The 21,691-nt window shown below is 44.6% G+C and overlaps 1 protein-coding gene across 5 annotated transcripts in view; it reads left to right on the top strand.

Annotated features, from left to right (window-relative positions):
- ak9 (adenylate kinase 9) overlaps nucleotides 1-21,691 on the top strand; it is a 455,773-nt gene that overhangs the window by 174,671 nt on the left and 259,411 nt on the right. For all 5 annotated transcript variants that reach the window (XM_068027233.1, XM_068027231.1, XM_068027230.1 and 2 more), the window contains one exon: nucleotides 4,405-4,602. In XM_068027233.1, the coding sequence (XP_067883334.1) occupies nucleotides 4,405-4,602 (198 nt within the window). The remainder of the gene's footprint in view (nucleotides 1-4,404; nucleotides 4,603-21,691) is intronic.

Below are 21,691 nucleotides of genomic sequence, written 5' to 3'. Positions count from 1 at the left end.
GTAAAAGGTCTGACCATCATTTTCCAGTCCTCACTGGATACAGGTGTGGTGCCAGAGGATTGGAGAACTGCTCGTGTTGTACCTCTGTTTAAAAAGGGAGCGAGGGATAGACTGAATAATTACCGGCCAGTCAGTCTAACCTCAGTAGTGGGCAAATTATTGGAATATATTCTGAGAGACAGGATAAACCGTCACTTAGAAAGTCACAGGTTAATCAAGGATAGTCAGCATGGATTTGTTGAGGGAAGATCTTGTTTGGCCAACTTGATTGAATTTTTTGAAGAAATAACAAGGAAGATAGATGACGGTAGTGCAGTTGATGTGGTCTACATGGATTTTAGCAAGTCTTTTGACAAGGTCCCACATGGCAGACTGGTTACAAAAATAAGATCCCATGGGATCCAAGGAATTGCAGCAAGGTGGATACAGAATTGACTCAGTGGCAGGAAACAAAGGGTAATTGTTGACGGGTGTTTTTGCGACTGGAGGGCAATTTCCAGTGGCGTTCCGCAGGGCTCAGTACTGGGTCACCTGCTTTTTGTGGTAATATATTAACGATATGGACCTAAATATAGGGGGCATGATCAAGAGGTTTGCGGACAACACAAAGATTGGCCTTGTGGTAGATAGCGAGGAGGATAGCTGCAGGCTACAGGAAGATATTGATGGTCTGGTCAGATGGGCAGAAAAGTGGCAAATGGAATTCAATCTGGAGAAGTTTGAGGTGATGCAATTGGGGAGGTCAAACAAGGCAAAGGAATACACGATAAATGGGAAAATACTGAGAAGTGTAGCAGAAGTGAGGGACCTTGAAGTGAATGTCCACAGATCCATGAAGGTAGTAGAATAGGTCGATAAGGTGGTTAAGAAGGCATATGGAATCCTTTAATAAAAGCAAAATACTGCGGATGCTGGAAATCTGAAACAAAAACAACAAATGCTGGAATCACTCAGCAGGTCTGGCAGCATCTGTGGAAAGAGAAGCAGAGTTAACGTTTCGGGTCAGCGACCCTTCTTCGGAACCCTTCGGACCCTTCCGAAGAAGGGTCGCTGACCCGAAACGTTAACTCTGCTTCTCTTTCCACAGATGCTGCCAGACCTGCTGAGTGATTCCAGCATTTCTTGTTTTTGTTGTATATGGAATCCTTTCCTTTATAAGCCGAGGTATAGAATAAAGAGCAGGGAGGTTATGCTGGAACTGCATAATTCATTGGTTAGGCCACAACTTGAGCACTGTGTGCAGTTCTGGTCACCTCATTACAGAAAGGATGTAATTGCACTAGAGAGGGCACAGAGGAGCTATACAAGGATGTTGCCAGGACTGGAAAAATGCAGCTATGAGGAAAGATTGTATCGGCTGGGGTTGTTCTCCTTGGAACAGAGAAGGCTGAGAGGAGATCTTATTGAAATGTACAAAAGTTTGAGGAGCCTGGATAGAGTGGAAGTGAAGGGTCTATTCACCTTAGCAGAGAGGTCAGTGACTAGGGGGCATAGATTTAAAGTGATTGATAGAAAAATTAGAAGGGAGATGAGGAAAAACTTTTTCACCCAGAGGGTGGTGGGGGTCCAGAACTCACTGTCTGAAAGGGTATTTGAGGCAGAAACCCTCAACTCATTCAAAAGGAGTCTGGATGTGCACCTCAAGTGCCGTAACCTGCAGGGTTATGGACCAAATGCTGGAAGGTGGGATTAGAATAGGTGGATCATTTTTCGGCCGGCACAGACACGATGGGCCAAGTGGCCTCTTTATGTGCCTTAAACGTTCTATGATTTCTATGATTCTAAGTTAATGGATTGCCAGCACAAGTGGTGGAAGAAGAAACCTTGATGCGTTTCAAAAAGGAGTTTGAAAGCTTGCTGCCAGCGATCATAGTAATCAATCAAGGGAATCCTGTAGATAGGTGGACTAGATGGACCAAAAGTCTTCTCCTGCATTTAGCATTTTACTATCTTATAAGATACTTCTTCGGTGGTTGGAGCGTGGGAGGTGACTGACTGCCATGTTCCAGTTAAAAATTCCTGAGATGTTTATGGTATTGACCTCTGGCCATTCAGCAAGGGCTTGAGACATCCAAGCAGCAGGCTGCACCACTTCTGCAGCTATGGAGGCAGCTAGCATCTGCACATTTTCTGGCACCATTCAATCATTGGATGATGAGGAGCAAAAGGGTACGGAGGTTTTCATTCAAAGAGACAGTGACATCATGATTCCTTTTCCTGGTACTGATGTGTCTCAGTATGTTCAATGATTTGTGTGAGCATAATCAAAAAGAGCATTGAAATTACTGCTTTTGGGAGCTAGCTCTGCGCAAATTGGCTGCAGTACTTCCAACATTACAACAGTGATTTGACTTCAAAAATATATCATTGGCTGTAAAATGCTTTGGGATGTCCCGTGATTGCGAAAGGTGCTGTATAAGTGCAAGTTAGAAGAACCCAAGAAATAGGAGCAGGACTGCACCATTCAATACGATCATGGCTGATCCTCCGCCTCAATTCCACTTTCCTGCCCACTCCCCATATCCTTTGATTCCCTAAGAGATCAAAAATTTGTCTATCTCAGCCTTAAATATATTCAACGATGGAGCATCCACAACCCTCTGGGCAGAGAATTCCAAAGATTCACAACCCTCTGAGTGAAGAAATGTCTCCTTGTCTCAGTCCTAAATGATCATCACCTTATACTGAGACTGTGCCCCCTGTTCTAGATTCCCCAGCCAGGGGAAACAACCTCTCAGTGTCTACCTTATCAAGCCCCTTCAGAATCATGTATGTTTCAGTGTGATCACCTCTCTCTCATTCTTCCAAACTCCAGAGAGTATAGGCCCAATTTACTCAGCCTTTCATCATAGGGCAAACCTCATCAATCCTCAACTCTCATCCCAGGAACTAATCTAGTGAACCTTCGCTGTACCATCTCCAATGCAAGTATATCTTTTCCTTAAATATGAGGACCAAAACTACATTCAGTACTCCAGGTGTGGTCTCATCAAAACCCTGTGCAATTGTAGCAAGACTTTCTTATTCTTGTACTCCAATCCCCTTACAGTAAAGGCCAACGTGCCATTTGCCTTCCTATTTGCTTGTTGTATCTGCATGCTAACTTTCTGTGTTCCTTGTACAAGTACACCAAGTCCCTCTGAACATCAACATTTAAAAGTTTCACACCTTTCAAAAATATTTAAAAAGCCTTTTTAAAAAAAAATCTGAAGGTAGGTGAAATTACGTTCGGTAATCAAATATAATAGTAAGCTTTATCCAAGAATGAACCTCCTCGAACTGTAAAAGGTGCCTAGTTCCTAATTTTGCTTATGAAAGTTACAAATTCATGCTTAGAATATAAGTGAATTCCTTTAGTGCCACATTCTCTCTATATATTATGTTGTTCACCACTTATGATAATGACTGTATTTGTATTGTCAGAAGCTAACATACTTAGAAACTGCAGTGCGAACCAACAGGTTGTAATGTTATAAATGTTAGTAATGAAAAATATTTTTTTTTAAGTGTTAATAAGCCACTGCCATTTTACCAACAGATGCAAGTATCCATATCTGAGACCAAATTAAATAGTATAGTGTGCATTGATTTTGAGTCTGTTACTTCTTTCACCAGACTGAAGCTAATGAGCTTGAAGCCTGGAGCCATCAGGGAAGAATTCTAGCCATATTTTTATCTGCTTAATTCTTCAATCTCATCCCCACTACTTCCAAAAGAAATCTCTTCTTAGTTGCCTGAGCTGATGAACTTGTGATTGCCTGATTTTGCATCACCTAATAGGAGCCAGGACAATTGTCCCCAGTAGGTTTTAGTAAAGGGATTAATGCAATTATGCCATCTGATGTCAGGCTGCAAGAATGTAAGATACTCATCCTGCATTCCCAAATATGGTCTTGATACCCCACAGTTGGTATGATTAGCCTAGTAGTTATGATATTAGACTAGCCATCAGTGAGTTCAATTCTTACCATGACAAGTTGTGAAATTTAATTTATAAACAACTGATAATTTAAAGGTTAGCACCAGAATATAACAATGAAAGCTGCTGGATTGTCATGAAAAACTGGTTCACTGTTGTCCTTTAGGGAAGGGAAGCTATCAACTGTACCCAGTCTGGCCTACATGTGACTCCATTTCTATACTATGTGGTTGACTGCAAATGCCCTGAGGCAACTAGAACAAATACTGCCTTGCCAAAGATGCTCACATCCCAAGAACAAATTTAAAAAAAATCAAAGCATGAGTTGGTAACATCCCAAGAGCAAGATTTGGAAATTAGGTATTGTCAATGGTCTTTGGTAGATATATTACAGAACTCATAAAAAAGCAAATTTAAAAATAAATATATTGAAATGCCAAACACATATGATTTTAAATTAAATTCTGTTTCAATATCAAACTTAGAAATCATATTACCTGAGGTTGCTGAGGGAGGTTATCCAGAAGGCCCAGAAATGGATCATTATCGCAAGATTCTTTTTGATTACATACGTAGCTGGAACATGATTGATGGAATGCTTATCTCAACTGTATATACAGTGTTGGAGATTGCTGAGAAAACTCCAGAGGCTCTTTTGAAAGAAGTTATTCAAGTTATGGAAAGTAAGTGAAGTTTTTCTATTGCCACAAAAAGAGCTTTTCCATCTGCTTTTAAAAGTTATTACATGATTAAATATTACAATGATGTAGTAAAAATATACACAGAAGAGAGGACATTTATTATTAAACCCACTGATATTCTTGGTCTGCAATAATCTTAAATGAATAAATGATTACTGTCTCTGTCGGTGTTTGAACTGCCCTAAAATTTTTGTGATGAATTTAATATATTAGAACACTCTTTCTTTCCAAAGAATGTGTCTTAGATCAGTTGTTCTCAAAATTTTTTGTTTGAAGAACCCCTTTAAAAACAGATTAATAATCACAGAATTCCGCTGCCCCCCCACTCCCCGCCCGCGGCAACCTAAATTGTAATACTACATAGTAAATCTAATACGATTAATGTTTTTAAGATGTTATGAAGAGGCTTCCAATTTTCAGTATTTTTTATGGACATGTGTGTAAAAGTCTGTGGAAATACCTGAGGATATGCTGGCCTTTTATAAACAAAAAAGGGCCATTGGGAAGGACATTTGGGACTTTGCTTAAAAACAAACACTTACTGGAAGTCACTTGTCTTAAGCTAAGTAAACAGCAGGAGCCTTGCTAACTATGGGAGTTGTTTACAGAGAAGTGGCATGTCATGGTTTATAGTGGTCAAGAGTTGGTTTCGTTTTTGGATATTGTTTTGGTTCAATTGGGGGTGGACTGTTTTGAATGTCAGTTGGAGTGTAAGCCTACTAAGAGAGAGAGGCAACCAACTCATCCTATTCAACCTCTTAGAGTAACTCTGAGAATCCAGTGTGAGAAATAGAGAAAGTGATGCAGCATGAAAAGCCTGCCAACTAATCCTCAACGTCACCTGAAAAGAACTGCTCGAGAAAGATCCCAGTGACAGCCATCTCCATATACCTGGATGCCAGACCAAAGAGCCATTTAGGAACATTCCGTATATTATCCTTTTTCTTCAAGAATTAACAAGTATTTGGCGAAATTATTATTTTTGTCTTTTTTGGAAAGTGATCTCTGCAGAGAAAACTTCTTTAGTTTTCTGTAACCAGTGTGTGTGTGTGTGTTGCGTGTGTGTGTTGGGTTGATTTAAAAGGGAACTTTCATATTTCAGCCTGTGTGTTATTAAGCTTTGCATTTTTATTGAATAAGTCTTGTTTTATAATAAATTAATAATTTTGTTCTTTATTAGAGAAACCTGGCTGGTGGATTTTATTCTGAAACTAAAACAGATAAAGTATATAATTGGCTGTATCGGTAACTGGGTAAAACATTTAAATATATGTTCTGACCCATGGAAAAGTGGAACTAGAGAAAGACAGTGCACTCCTCCAGCTTCGGTTGTAACTAAGACCGTAGTTCTCAAAGTGTTTTGGTATAAGAGTCCTGTTCAAATGGACTAGTAATCATGCGCACCCGCCCCCCCCCCCCCCCATCTGAACTATAATTCTATATAATTTTCATTATATTAAAGAGTTGCATGTAAAAAGTGTTTTAATATTGCTTTTAAGAAAACAGGTACTTACTTATAGATATCAGTGAGATGGGTATGTTTTATTCTCACTGCCACATCTGTCTGTCCTTGGCAGGAGAATGAAGAGAGCAGGAGCACGGAGATGACAGGAGCCTAGGAAGAGCACAACCCAGGCACACAGAAAAAGCATATGGGAGCAGGGGAGAGCAGGAGCACTGGGGAAGCACAGCATGGTGAGAACAGAGCCCAGACAGAGCATGAGTCTGGAGAGAGCAGAAAGCCAAAGAGGAAGCATTAGGGGAGTGGGCAGAGAGCAGAAGCGTTATGGGAGCAGAGTATGGAGAGTGCAGCAACCCAGAGAAAGCAGGAACCCGAAGTGAGCATCGCACAGGGAAAGCAGAGTACAGAGAAAGCAAGAACCAGCAGAAAGCATGGATCGGAGAGAGCAGGAGTACAGGGAGAGTGAGGAATGTGGGGGATGGGGGAGCGGGGAGTCCCAGGAGCATAGGGGGAAGCAGGAGTAAGAAGAGAGCAGAAGTATGGAGGGGAGCAGGAGCATAGGGGTAGAAAAGCATGGGGAAAACAGGAACCCAGAGGGAGCAGGAGCACATAGAGAGCGCAGAGCATGTAAACAGCACCAGATGCAGCAGTGAGAATAAAACACACTCATCTCACTGGGGACAGCAGGAGAACGGTGAGGGCAGAGCACAACTGCAGCCGCTGCTTCCTGCTTGCTTTTGACCATGTGACTTGCATCGCGAACTGCCTGGTCAGTCTCTGCGGACCGCAGTTTGAGAGCCACTGCCTTAGAACCCTTGGTAGAACACATGATCGATGAGCTTCTAGACCTAGTCAGTTCTGCTGTGCTGTCAGCCATAGCAAATTCCTTGCTGCACGACATTGCTGTGTAGAAGTCTCCAGACTTCCCAGTCACTCTGTTCAAAAACCTGCAGCAAGAGAACACTGCTTCTGCTCCAGCAGTTTTGCCCACTGTGATCCACTGTTTTAGCAAAATGTGCGCAAGCTTCTATAAATCTTTGCAACCATACCAGTATCAACCGTAAATACAGAAAAATCTTTTCCCACACTTGTGATTGGAAGTTGGCAAATGTTACACCGCTCTTCAAGAAAGGAGGTAGAGAGAAAACGGGGAACTACAGACCAGTTAGCCTAACATCAGTCGTTGGGAAGATGCTGGAAACTATTTTTAAAGAAGTCTTAACATTGCACTTGGAATAGCATAGTATGATTAGAATAAGTTTTACTAAAGGGAGATCCTGTTTGACAAATTTATTAAAGTTGTTTGAGGATATAACTAGTAGGGTAGATAAAGGGGAACCAGTAGATGTAGTCTACCTGGATTTTCAAAAGATATTTGATAAGATGCCACATAAAAGATTAATAGGCAAGATAAGGGCTTATGGTGTTGTGGGTAATATATTAGCATGGATAGAGGATTGGTTAACAGACAGGATGCAGAGAGTGGGCATAAATGCGACATTTTCAAGTTGGTAGGCAGTGAATAGTGGAGTGCCACAAGGATCAGTGCTGGGGCCTCAGCTAGTTACACTCTATATTCATGACTTGGATGAAGAAACAGAGAATAATGTATCTAAGTTTGCAGATGAGACAAAGCTCGGTGGAAAGGTAAGCTGTGGGGAGGATGTAGAGAAGCTGCAAAGAGATATAGACAGGTTAAGTGAGTGGGCAACAAGATGGCAGATGGAGTATAATGTAGGGAAGTGTGAAGTTGTTCACTTTGGTCGTAAAAATAGAAAAGCAGAACATTTTATAAAAGGTATGAAACTGGTAAGTGTAGATGTTCAGAAAGACTTGTGGGTACTTGTACAAGGAATGTACAAAGTTAATATGCAGGTGCAGCAGGTTATTAGGAAGGCAAATGGCATGTTGGCCCTTATTGCAAGGGGATTGGAGTACAAGAATAAAGAAGTCTTATTATAAATGTACAGGGCTTTGGTGAGACCGCACCTGGAATACTGTGTACAATTTTGGTCTCCACATTTAAGAAAGGATATACTTACACTGGAGGCGGTGCTGTGAAGACTTACTAAATTGGTCCCTGGAATGAGGGGGTTGTCCTATGATGAGAGGCTGAGTAAATTGGGCCTATATTCTCTGGGGTTTAGGAGAGGGTGCCCACACATGGAAGATACTAAATCGGCACTATCCTGATGTCACACAGCCATACCGGCTGATGTGACACCCATTCTCCTAATTTGGACCATGCCGGTCCTGGCAACAAATTCGTACACCACCCACCAAAGATCAGGCATTCTGCTTCAAGATGGACCCTGAACCATGGCTATTTACACTCAAAAAGTTGCAGATGTGGTGGTTTTGACACACTTTAGCTTGGACTGAGTTTGTGGAAGCACTGTGCTGGGTTTTTATAGTTGCTTTTTGGCAGGTTGTGATTGCAGTCTGGGAGGATAAATACCCGTACCAGATATGGGAGCAGTTGTTGCAGTGTCTCTTGACTAAGTGTCTCCAACATGACTAAGACATGGAGCGGAGGATGCGGAGGGGGAAAGCTCTGAATGGAGGAGGAGGGCTCACCATAGAAAGCCCTACCCACCTAGCATTTTCAAACAGCAGTTATCCTATCTTAACCTGACTCCGGAGCAATGCCTGAGGCAATTCAGGTACACCAAGGAGATGGTCGTTGAGCTGTGCCACCTCCTGTAACCCGATCTGGAGCCTCACACGAGAGCAAGGACGGTCCTGCCAATGGTTGTCATGGTTATGTCACCCTCAACTTTTACATTCCAGCTCCTGCCAGGCAGGACCTGAAGACATTGCCAGTATTTCCCAGTATGCCATCCATCACAGCACCCAGGAAATGACAGAGCAATTTACGCTAAATGAGGGGAGCTCCTCCTCTTCTCGCTTAGGAGGGATAAACAGGATAAAAAGACATGTGACTTCGTCAGGATAGCGGGATTCCCAATGGTGCATGGCACTGCGGGCCCCCATTTCAACGGGGAGAGGGGCAGCAACCACAAGGGGTTCCATTTGATAAATGTGCAGTTGGTGTGAAACCATGCCAAGACCTTCATCTCGGTGAATGCCCGCTTTCCTGACAGCAGCCATGATGCATTTATCCTGCGCCTATTGGCCCTATCCACTGTCTTCGGCCTTCCTAGAAGAATCAGAGGCTGGCTGCTTGGGGACCAGGGCTACTCCTGCTGCACATGACTGACGGCTCCCTGCTGCCATCCCACCACATGGGCAGAGCAGGCCTTCAATGAGAGCCACAGAGCCATTTGGAACACTGTAGAGCAGGTAATTGACCTCCTCAAATCGTGGTTCCACTGCCATGACTGCTCGCAGGGAGCCCTTGCAGTACTGTCCAGACAGAATCTCTACGCTTGTGGTGGCTTGCTGTGTCCTGCACAACATTGCCATTATAAAGGCACAGCTATTACTTCCAGGGATCCGGAGGCCATCTCAGGAGAAGGAGGAGGCAGGGAGAAGGCATCTTTGACCCCGTGAAACTGGACTGGCTGTCAGAGATTGGATTATGAGGTTCCACTTCCTCTAAAACCATCCAGAGAAACATGGACCTGCGTCATTACCTGCCATTGCATCCATCTCAGACGTCTGATCACTGTACCCTCTTGTCCACCATCCAACAATAAAATCTTCACACAACTTTATCAAACAACACATCCAATTGTACAAACAAAAATGAGCTCTTTAGCCTTGTGCAGTCCCTTTCTGCCTGTCTTGCAGGTGGCCTTGCTTGTCCTAGTATTCCTATGTAGTGCTACTCCGGTGGCTGCAGCATGGCTAGCGGATGGCTGCTGACTTTGAGTAGGGGAGATTGCCTATGGCCTTGCAGAACACCCTTGGGCAACTCTGGGCATTGAAGGCCCAGCAGTTCAATTCAGTGGAGACATTTCAGAGAAGGTTCACTGGGTTGATACGTGGGATGAAGGGGTTGTCTTATGAGGAAAGGTTGTGCAGTTTGGGCCTATGCTCATTGGAGTTTAGAAGAATGAGAGGTGATCTGATTGAAAGATATAATATTCTGAGGGGGCTTGACAGGGTAGATACTGAGGGGATGTCTCTCCTTGTGGGGGAATCTAGAACTCGGGGCCATAGTTTCAGAATAAGAGGTCACCCATTTAAGACAGGGGTGAGGAGGAATTTCTTCTTTGAGGGTTGTGAATCCTTGGAACGTTCTACCCCAGAGAGCTGTGGAGGCTGTCATTGAATATATTCAAGGCTGAGATAGACAGATTTTTGAACTTTAGGGAATTCAAGGTTTATAAGGAACAGGCAGGAAAGTGGAGTTGACGCCAAGATCAGATCAGCCATGATTTCATTGAATGGCGGAGAAGACTTGAGGGGCCACATGGCCGACTCCTGCTGCTATTTTATGTGTTCTTATGTTCTTCAGACTTCTTTATGGGATGGTGGTGGCGTAGTGGTAAAGTCACTGGACTTGTAATCCAGAGACCCAAGCTAATGTCCTGGGGGCACAGGTTGAAATCCCACCATAGCAGCTGATAAAATTTAAATTCAATTGATTTATAAACTCAGTCATGATACTATCATCGATTGTCGTAAAGACCCATCTGATTCACTAACATCCTTGAGGGAACGAAATCTGCTGTCCTTACCTGGTCTGGCTTATATGTGACTCTAGACTCTTAACTGCCCTCTGAACTGGCTGAGCAAGCCACACAGTTGTCAAGGGCAATTAGGGATGGGCAACAAATGCTGGTCTTGCCAGTGATGCCCACATCCCATGAAAGAATAGGAAAAAAAAAACCATGGCATGGGTAACAACAGTCTGGGCTGGCTCGATGACAGGCAACGATAAGGGCACTGACAGAGTAGCAATGGAAGGAGGCTGAATGCTATCATCCTGGGAGAAAACAGTAGGTTCGTTCCCCACAATGCCACTGCCACACCCCTGGGGTGGCACTGAGCTGAGCAGGCCGAGTAATCTGTTGGAGGACAGATTGCTGGAGTGCAGCAAGAGCCAGCATTCCCCTTTGAGCACTGAGATCTGCAGCAATGACGCCAGCAATCTGGGCTTGCATGGCACCAATCATGTATCTCATGACCTCTGTTTGAGTTTCCATTGAAGCACTGAAACTTTGTGAAGCTTCCACCTGTGCAGCAATGGAAGCTGAGTTAGCACTAGTAGATGCTCCATCGTGGTCGGGTCTGCGAGTGCAGTCATGGAGTTGGCCAGCACTTGCACGTTGGAAAGGATGGGTCCAAGCTCTGCACAGTGCCCTGTTCCACTTTGGAGCCAGAATCCTCCATGACACTGACAGCAGGCTGTCTAGTATGCCAGCCGATGCACCAAGCATCTCGATGTGCATGCTCATCAGCTTTTTCCTGTAGGCCGCCTCATCGAAGTCATTATCTAAATCCTCTGCACAGAACACATCTGCACACTCACCCTCTGGAGAGCTGGCACATGAACTATCTTTTTCCCTTGGCCTGGCTGCATCCCACCTCTGTCCAGTGACTCACTAGTTGCAAATACTAACTCTGTACTAGCTCTAGGTTTCTCACAGTGTCAGCATCTCAGCTGGTGGCTGTGAATGTCATATCAAGTGATGGTGCATCTCCATCACTGGTACGGTTTTTTTTTCATTTATGGAAATGTGGGCATTTCTGGCAAGGTCAGCATTTTTTGCTCATCCCGAATTGACCTTGAGAAGGTAGTGGTGAGTCTTTTTTGCACCTCTGTAGTCCTTGTAATGTAGGCACATCTACAGTGCTGTTTTGGGCTTTGCAGGCACGGGCTGGTTGAGTACAGTCTGTACTATTATGAACAACCAAAGGATTCAATCGCTAATGGATGATTGAGGAGAGTATAATTTGAGGGGACTCTCAGTGCTGCTTGTCTGCACTGACTGTGAAGAGGGGAGTTTGGTAAGTGAGTGAATTTTAAGGGTTAATCTCTCAAGACTAGTTTTTGTTTTGTTTTGTTTACATCTAGCAATTAATTGAAATTCCTGTTTCTGTTGAGAGGTAAGTTAGATTTCTTGCAGTTTTAAACAGGGGTATACTAACACGCTGAGAGTAGCTGTAGCTAGTTAATTAGGCAGCTAGCTTAAACTGGTTTCTGAGCTCTAGCAGAGCTGACACAGCATTGTTTTCAGAGTATAAATTCAGGGGACTCTCAGTGCTGCTTGTCTGCATTGAGTGCTGCTGGAGGGCACAGAGTGTTAAGAAGGGGGTTTGGTAATTGAGGGAGTTAGGTAAGGAGGGGAACTATAAGTTAAGAAGAAAATAAATTGGAATGCACAGAGCGTAAAGTGAGAATTTGGTGCATAAGGGAGGGGCTCCTTTCTTTCTTCTACCTTTTTTCAGTCTCCAGTAGCTGCCTCTCTCTTCGGTACAGGGAAAGAAGTTGATTAGTGAGTAACTGGTAAGTTATTTTATTTCTCATTGTAATAAAAAGTTTTTAAAGTTACGAAATGGCAGGTCAACTCAGCCAAGTGGAATGTACGTCCTGCGATATGTGGGAAGTCATGGATGCACTACATGTCCTAGATGAACACATCTGCAGGACGTGTCACTGGCTGCAGAAGCTTGAGCTCCAGGTTTCGGAACTCAAGCGGCGGCTGGAGTCACTGTTATGCATCCGCAAGGCAGAGGACTATGTGTATAGCATAGGGAGGTGGTCACACTGCAGGTTAGGAGCATGCAGGCAGAAAGGGAATGGGTGACCGCCAGGCAGTCTAAGAGAACCAGGCAGGCAGTGCAGGAGCCCCCTGAGTCTTGCTTGCTAATCAGTTTTCCATTTTGGATACTGGTGAGCGTGACGGTTCCTCGGGGGAGTGCAACCAGACCAAAGTCCGTGGCACCATGGGTGGTTCAGCTGCACAGGAGGGGAGGAAGAAAAGTGGAAGAGCAATAGTGATAGGGGATTCAATAGTCAGGGGAACAGACAGGCATTTCTGCGGCAGTAAACGTGACTCCAAGATGGTATGTTGCCTCACTGGTGACAGGGTCAAGGATGTGTCGGAGCAGCTGCAGGACATCCTTCTGGGGGAGGGTGAACAGCCAGAGGTCGTGGTCCACATTGGTACCAATGACATAGGTAGGAAGAGGGCTGAGGTTTTGAAAGCAAATTTTAGGGAGTTAGGAAGGAAATTAAAAAGGAGGACCTCCAAAGCTGTAATCTCAGGATTACTCCCAATGCCATGTGCTAGTGAGCACAGGAAAAGGAGGATTGATGGATTGAACACCTGGCTAGAAAATTGGTGTAGGGGGGAGGGCATCAGGTTTCTGAGGCATTGGGACCAGTTCTGGGGCAGGTGGGACCTGTACAAAATGGACGGGCTACACCTTAACAGGACTGAAACTAACATCCTCGCAGGGAGATTTTCTAGTGCTATTGGGGACGGTTTAAACTAGCTTGTCAGGGGGATAGGAATCTGAGGGGTAGCTCAGATTGGAAGGAAGTAAAGCTGGTAACAGGAGGTAGAAAAGTAGCAAGTGACATTAGAAGGCAGGCGCAACAAAGGTAAGCATCAGCTAGGCTTAGAATGAAAAATAATGTCGAGAAGACAAGGTTAAGGGCACTCTACCTGAACACAGCATTTGCAACAAGGTAGATGATTTAAAGGCCCAAATAGAGGTAAATGGGTATAATCTAATTGCCATAATGGAAACGTGGCTACAGGTGACCAAGACTGGGAAGTGAATATTCAAGGATATTCGACTTTAGGAAGGACAGGCAAAAAGGAAAAGAAGGTAGTGTTGCACTGATAATATGTGATGGGATCAGCACATTAGTAAGGGACGATCTCAGATCAGAAGAACAAAATGTCGAATCTATTTAGGTGGAGCTAAGAAACAGCAAGGGGCAGTGAACATTGGTAGGAGTTATTTATTGGCCGCCAAGCAGTAGTGGTAGTGTGGGGCATGGCATTAATCAAGAGATTAGAGAAGCATGTTAATACATGGATGATTTCAATCTGCGTAAAGACTGGGTAAACCTAATTAGCACTAATGCTGTGGAGGACGATTTTCTGGAGTGTGTTAGGGATGGTTTTCTAGAGCAGTCTGTTGAGGAACCGACTAGAGAACAGGGTGCTTTAGGTCCAGTATTATGGAATGAGAAAGGGCTAATTAATAATCTTGTTGTAAAAGAGCCTTTAGGGATGAGTGACCATAATATGATAGAATTTAACATTATGTTTTTAAGTGAAGTAGTTCAATCTGAAGCCAGGGTGTTAAATTTGAACAAAGGAACTTATGAAGGTATGAGGGACAAATTGGCTGAGGTTGATTGGGAAAATACATTAAATGGTATGACAGTGCACAGGCAATGGATAGTCTTCAAAGAACTATTACATAGTTCACAGCTACTATACATTCCTTCAAGGCACAAAACCCCCAAAAGTAAAGGCAGTCAACCGTGGTTAACAAAGGAAGTTAAGGGTTGTATAAGATTAAAAGAAAAGGCCTATAAAGTTGCCAGAAATAGTACTAAACCTGAGAATTAGGAGGATTTTAGAACACAGCGAAATAGGACAAAGAAACTGATAAAGAAAAGGAGAATAGAATATGAAGGTAAGCTAGTAAAAAATATAAAAATGGACTGTAAAAGCTTCTACAGGTCCGTAAAAAGGAAACGTTTGGCTAAGACAAATATGAGTCCATTACAGTAGAGTCAGGAGAATTTATAATGGGGAATAGTGAAATGGCAGAGAAGCTAACTGATTGCTTTGTGTCTGTCTTCGCTGAGGAAGATGCAACAAATCTCCCAGAATTAGAGATCCAGGGATGAGGGGGAATGAGGAATTGAAGGAAATTAGTATTAGTAAGAATGTTGTATTTGAGAAATTAATGGGGTTGAAGGTTGATAAGTTCTCAGGAACTGATATTCTACATCCCAGAGTGTTGAAAGAGGTAGCTATGGAGATAGTGGATGCATTGGTGATCATCTTCCAAAATTCTGTATGTTCTGGAGCATTTCCTGCAGATTGGAAGGTCACAAATGTCACCCCACTATTTAAGAAGAGAGGGAGAGAGAAAACAGGGAATTATAGACCTGTTAGCCTTACATCAGTCATTGGGAAAATGCTAGAATCTGTTCTAAAGGATGTGATAAATGGATACTTGGATAATAATGATCTGATTGGGCATAGTCAACATGGATTTATGAATGGGAAGTCATGTTTGACGAACCTGTTGGAGTTTCTTGAGGATTTTTTTTATTCGTTTCTGGGTGTCGCTGGGCTAGGTCAGCATTTTTTGCCCATCCCTAATTGCCCTTGAACTGAGTGGCTTGCTAAGCCTTTACAGAGGGCATTTTTCTTTTAAGAGTCAACCACATTGCTGTGGGTCTGGAGTCACATGTAGGCCAGACCAGGTAAGGACAACAGATTTCCTTCCCTAAAGGACATTAGTGAACCAGATTTGTTTTTACAACAATCGACAATGGTTTCATGGTCATTATTAGACTAGCTTTTAATTCCAGATTTATTAATTGAATTCAAATTTCACCTTCTGCCATGGTGGGATTCAAACTCATGTCTTCAGAGCATTAGCCTGGGCTCTGGATTAGTATTCTAGTGACATTACCACTATGCCACTACCTCCCCAACAGAATTACTAACAGAATTGATAAAGGGGAGTTGGTGGACGTGGTATCCTTGGATTTTCAGAAGGCTTTTGATCAAGTCGCTCACAGGAGGTTGGTTCGCAAAATTAAAGCACATGGGATAGGAGGAAATATGCTTACATGGATTAAGGATTCGTTAACAGGCAGAAAGCAGAGGGTAGTAGTAAATGGGTCATTCTCGCATTGGCAGGCTGTGACTAGTGGGGTACCACAGGGATCAGTGCTTGGGCCCCAGTTGTTCACAATATATATCAATGATTTGGATGTGGGGACCAAATGTAGTATTTTCAAGTTCGCAGATGACACAAAACTAGGTGTGTGTTGTGCGGAAGATGCCAAGCAGCTTCAAGGGATTGAGACAGATTTAGTGAGTGGGTAAGAACATGGCAGCTGGAATATAATGTGGAATAATGTGAGGTTATCCAGGGGACACAATCACTGACCAACACAAGCAAATGGACCGCTGGGTGGAGCACTACCTAGAAGTGTACTCCAGGGAAAATGTTGTCACTGAGACCGCCCTCAATGCAGCCCAGTCTCTGCCAGTCATGGATGAGCTGGACGTACAGCCAACAAAATCGGAACTCAGTGATGCCATTGATTCTCTAGCCAGCGGAAAAGCCCCTGGGAAGGATGGCATTACCCCTGAAATAATCAAGAGTGCCAAGCCTGCTATACTCTCAGCACTCTACGAACTGCTTTGCCTGTGCTGGGATGAGGGAGCAGTACCACAGGACATGCGTGATGCCAATATCATCACCTTCTATACGAACAAGGGTGACCGCGGTGACTGCAACAACTACCGTGGAATCTCACTGCTCAGCATAGTGGGGAAAGTCTTCGCTCGAGTCACTTTAAACAGGCTCCAGAAGCTGGCTGAGCGTGTCTACCCTGAGGCACAGTGTGGCTTTCGAGCAGAGAGATCCACCATTGACATGCTGTTATCCCTTCGCCAGCTACAGCAGAAATGCCGCGAACAACAGATGCCCCTCTACGTTGCTTTCATTGATCTCACCAAAGCCTTTGACCTCGTCAGCAGACTTGGTCTCTTCAGACTACTAGAAAAGATCGGATGTCTACCAAATCTACTATGTATCACCACCTCATACCAGGACAATATGAAAGGCACAATTCAGCATAGCGACACCTCATCAGATCCCTTTCCTATCCTGAGTGGCGTGAAACAGGGCTGTGTTCTCGCACCTACACTGTTTGTGATCTTCTTCTCCCTGCTGCTCTCACATGCGTTCAAGTCTTCAGAAGAAGGAATTTTCCTCCACACAAGATCAGGTGGCAGGTTGTTCAACCTTGCCTGTCTTAGAGCGAAGACCAAAATATGGAAGGTCCTCATCAGGGAACTCCTCTTTGCTGACGATGCTGCATTAACATCTCACACTGAAGAGTGTCTGCAGAGACTCATTGACAGGATTGCGGCTGCCTGCCAATGAATTTGGCCTAACCATCCGCCTCAAGAAAACGAACATCATGGGACAGGACGTCACAAATGCTCCATCCGTCAATATCGGCGACCACGCTCTGGAAGTGGTTCAAGAGTTCACCTACCTAGGCTCAACTATCGCCAGTAATCTGTCTCTCGGTGCAGAAATCAACAAGCGCATGGGAAAGGCTTCCACTGCTATGTCCAGACTGGCCAAGAGAGTGTGGGAAAATGGCGCACTGACACGGAACACAAAAGTCCGAGTGTATCAAGCCTGTGTCCTCAGTACCTTGCTCTACGGCAGCGAGGCCTGGACAATGTATGTCAGCCAAGAGCGACGTCTCAATTCATTCCATCTTCGCTGCCTCCAGAGAATCCTTGGCATTAGGTGGCAGGACCGTATCTCCAACACAGAAGTCCTCGAGGCGGCCAACATCCCCAGCATCTACACCCTACTGAGCCAGCGGCGCTTGAGATGGCTTGGCCATGTGAGCCGCATGGAAGATGGCAGGATGCCCATGGACACATTGTACAGCGAGCTCGTCACTGGTATCAGACCCATCGGCCGTCCATGTCTCCGCTTTAAAGACGTCTGCAAACGTGACATGAAGTTTGTTACATTGATCACAAGTCGTGGGAGTTAGTTGCCAGTGATCGCCAGAGCTGGCAGGCAGCCATAAAGGCGGGACTAAAGTGTGGCGAGTCGAAGAGACTTAGCAGTTGGCAGGAAAAAAGACAGAAGTGCAAGGGGAGAGCCAACTGTGTAACAGCCCCGACAACCAACTTTATCTGCAGCACCTGTGGAAGAGTCTGTCGCTCTAGAATTGGCCTTTATAGCCACTCCAGGCATTGCTTCACAAACCACTGACCACCTCCAGGCGCTTACCCATTGTCTCTCGAGACAAGGAGGCCAAAGAAGAAGAAGAAGATCCACTTTGGTAGGAGGAATAGATGTGCAGAGTATTTCTTAAATGGTAAGAGATTAGAAAGTATAAATGTTCAGTGACCTAGGTGTCCTCATTAATAAGTCACTGAACGCGAACATGCAGGTGCAACAAGCGATTAGGAAGGCTAATGGTATGTTAGCCTTTATCGCAAGAGAATTTGAATACAGGAGTAATGAAGTCTTGTTTCAATTGTATAGAACCTTGGTTAGACTGCATTTGGAGTACTGTGTGCAGTTTTGGTCCCCTTACCTTAGGAAGGATACTATTGCCATGGCGGGAGTGCAACAGCGGTTCACCAGACTTGTTCCTGGGATGGCGGGATTGTCCTATGAAGAGAGATTGGGGAAACTGGGCCTGTATTCTCTAGAGTTTCAAAGAATGAGAGGTGATCTCATTGAAACCTACAAAATACTTAAAGGGATAGACAGGGTAGGTGCAGCTAAGATGTTTCCCCTGGTTGGGGAGTCTAGAACCAGGGGACACAATTTCAAAATAATGGGGAAGCCACTTAGGACAGAGATGAGGAGAGGGTTGTGAATCTTTGGAATTCTCTAACCCAGAGGGCTGTGGAAGCTCAGTCATGGAGTATGTTTAAAGCAGAGATTGACAGATTTCTAAATACAAATGACATAAGTGAGATTTTGAGGATGGTGTGGGGTAAAAGGCATTGAAGTGGAAGATCGCCCATGATAGTATTGAATGGCGGGGCAGGCTCTATGGGCTATTCAGTCTACTCCTATTCCTTTGTTCCTCTATCTGAAATCACACCGGCACTGAAATTCATACACAACGTTACTTAATTGTGTGGTTGGCGGAACATCTTTTTGGACTGAAGGCAGCATCGTATCAGTGGAAAATGCCACTCCCATTGCCACTGCACAGTGGCAGCATGAAATGGCTTGCTTAACCTGTTTAAATTTTTGAGATACTTTGCCTCTCCAGGGTAATTTGTGGTAGACCAGGCACTTTTCAGGTCCAAAAGTGGCAGCTTTTGGTCCATTTACGAGTTTGCAGGATACACAGTGAACCCAAAACAAAATGTCTACTGCTAGGTGTGATTCCACAATTGGACAGCACTTGCTGAACAATCCTCAGTGTGAAATAGCTACACTAACAACCAATTTAAGATAATCAGTCGAGCTCGTAACATGTTTCATTTACGCTTACTAGAAGCGGCATACATTCATCCGCAGGGACCCATTCTCTGCAAACAAAAGGAATATGTTTAGCTTTGTGCCTTTTTTGAATTACTCCGAAACTTGGGGAGTCTATAGTTCCCCGTTGCTTTCTCCATGGCAGTACCTCAGCCAATCAGAGTCGACTCGCCAACCAATCAGCACCCTTTTCTCCTGTAGTATAAATTGTTGTGATTGTTTGAAATTTGACATTCTTGCATTTGTCCTGATGAGTGCAAGATGAAAAGCTTCAGCTTCCTGTCTCTTAAGCAATATTCAAGTTCTGCAATTGTATATGCTTACACAGGAAGTTTCTATTATAAATTCTGACATCAAAAGTATTACAGCATTGTAAAATAATATAGTGCCTGCAATTCAGATTCGTAGTGCCACTGGAGGTGGCGCTACGGAAGCCGAACACCCTTCTGCTGGTGCGCACTGTGCCTGCAATCGCTTCCAGCACAGATTGCTAGGCAGCCCATATTGAGAAGGCCGCTCATGCAGTCGTCCCCCTGCGGCGCCGGATGCAGCTGAACTGGTATAATCATTACGCCATTCAGCCCTACTGGCTGATCTGACGCTCTATTTCCAAATTGGACTGTGCAAGTCCATTCAACAAATTTGTTCTCCAAAGATCAAGCATTCATCTGCAAGAGGGGCCAGGACTATTGTTATTTAAAGGACCAGGTTTTCGACTTTCGGGTAAGGTGATTTTGAAGAGCTTCTGCTATTGGAAAGGATGTGAAAGTACCCTGCAGTGTTTTTGGAGGTGTTGTGGTGAGTTCCTGGACTTAGCAGGGAATTTTGTTGCATCCTCACAGGGAGAGCAGAGGTGAAGGTGACCTGGCCACACAAAGGCTGTAAGGTGTAGGAGCTGCAGTTGTGGTGCTCTGGGTCTGCAAGACAACAGGGAAATGGAGCAGAGGCTGTGGAGAGGCCAAGCTCTATACTGTGCCATCTATCAAGTTGGAACCAGCCTCCTCCATACTCCTTGGCAGTGACAGGAAGCTGTCTGGCAGGCCAGCCCGTCCACACAGCATCTCAGTGTGCATGCTATCAGCATTCTGCTGTATGCTGCCCCATCAAGTTCCTCATCTGAGTCCTCTGCAGCAGAACTCATTTGCAACCTTGTACTCTGTGGAGCTGGCACACAAACCATTCTTACCCCCTTGGCGTGGCTGCAGCCTTCCTGTGCCTAGTGACTTATTACTTGCAGATTTTAACTCCATATCTCCTTTGGAGGTACGTGCAATGCCAGTATCTGAGCTAGAGACTACAGGTGTCAGATCAAGTTACTGTGTCTGTTCATCAATGCTCTCTCTTCTCCTGCAGCTGCTGTGGCTGGGCAGGCAACAGTTCTTGGACATCCGAAAGCAGAAATCAGAAGGGGAAGGTTAGGATGAAGGACGGGTTGGTGGGCTGGGAAGTAAGAGGTCCAAGGTCACACCATCTGCAGCTTGCTCATCATGCCAGGTAGCAGGATGAGGGTAAGCTGGGAATTGAGAAGGGACATAAGGTAGGAACATACCATCCTTAATGTTTTCAGTGACACCGGATGCCACTGGCTCTGTTGCAGAAAGCCCCATGATGCGAAGAACCATCTGTAGGGTTTAGGAGACAGAGGCGTCCTTGTCCCCTCTGGGTTCTGTTCTGATCCCTTCTATTGTGTACCACCTTATCCTTCGAGAGAGGGAAGAATGTCAGTGATTGTGTAGCACTGTGTTTGGATGATGTGCCTGCCATGGCTGAATAATTGGAGGTATATAGAGGCAGTGAGTGTGAGGCTGTCAGCATTGGCAGTTGTGTGAGGGTAATGTGGAGTATCTGGATGGTAGGCATGATGCCTGAGTGCCAGGGGCCACTGATGGACGAGTGATGGGGATGCGGCGCATTGAGCAATGTGAGAGGCTGTTGGAGCAGTGGGTCGGAGATGTCATAAGAACATAAAAAATAGGAGCAGGAGTAGGCCATTTGGCCCCTTGAGCCTGCTCCGCCATTCAGTAAGATCATGACTGATCTGATTGTGATCTTAACTCCACTTTCCTGCTGGCCTCCTCAGAACCCTAGACACCCTTGTAAATCAAAAATATAATTCAGCTTTGAATATATTGTCATGGTCCTGTATTTTTCTCGTAATATGCGGTTTGCCTTTAAGGCTTGCAAGAGATCAGTATTGCTTTAAGAACCAGCAAGCCTCAGGAGTTATAGGAAGGTGCATTTTCGTTGCCTTAGAAACAGCCATTTGGAGACTGTGATTCAAAAGGTGCATTCTCGTTACCGTAGATACAGCCACGGCGCGAGTCTCATGCGATTGGAACAATTTGTTCCAATTCAGTTTTGAACTGGCTTTTAGTTGAAGACAGTTTGTTCTAACACAGACACAGAGACACAGCAGTGATGTCAGCACCTGGAAAAAGAGCTCTC

This window comes from Heterodontus francisci, chromosome 3, assembly GCF_036365525.1.
Source record: "Heterodontus francisci isolate sHetFra1 chromosome 3, sHetFra1.hap1, whole genome shotgun sequence".
NCBI lineage: Eukaryota > Metazoa > Chordata > Chondrichthyes > Heterodontiformes > Heterodontidae > Heterodontus > Heterodontus francisci.
The sequence above is the reverse complement of the archived record's forward strand: the minus strand, read 5'-3'. Positions and strand labels throughout refer to the sequence as shown.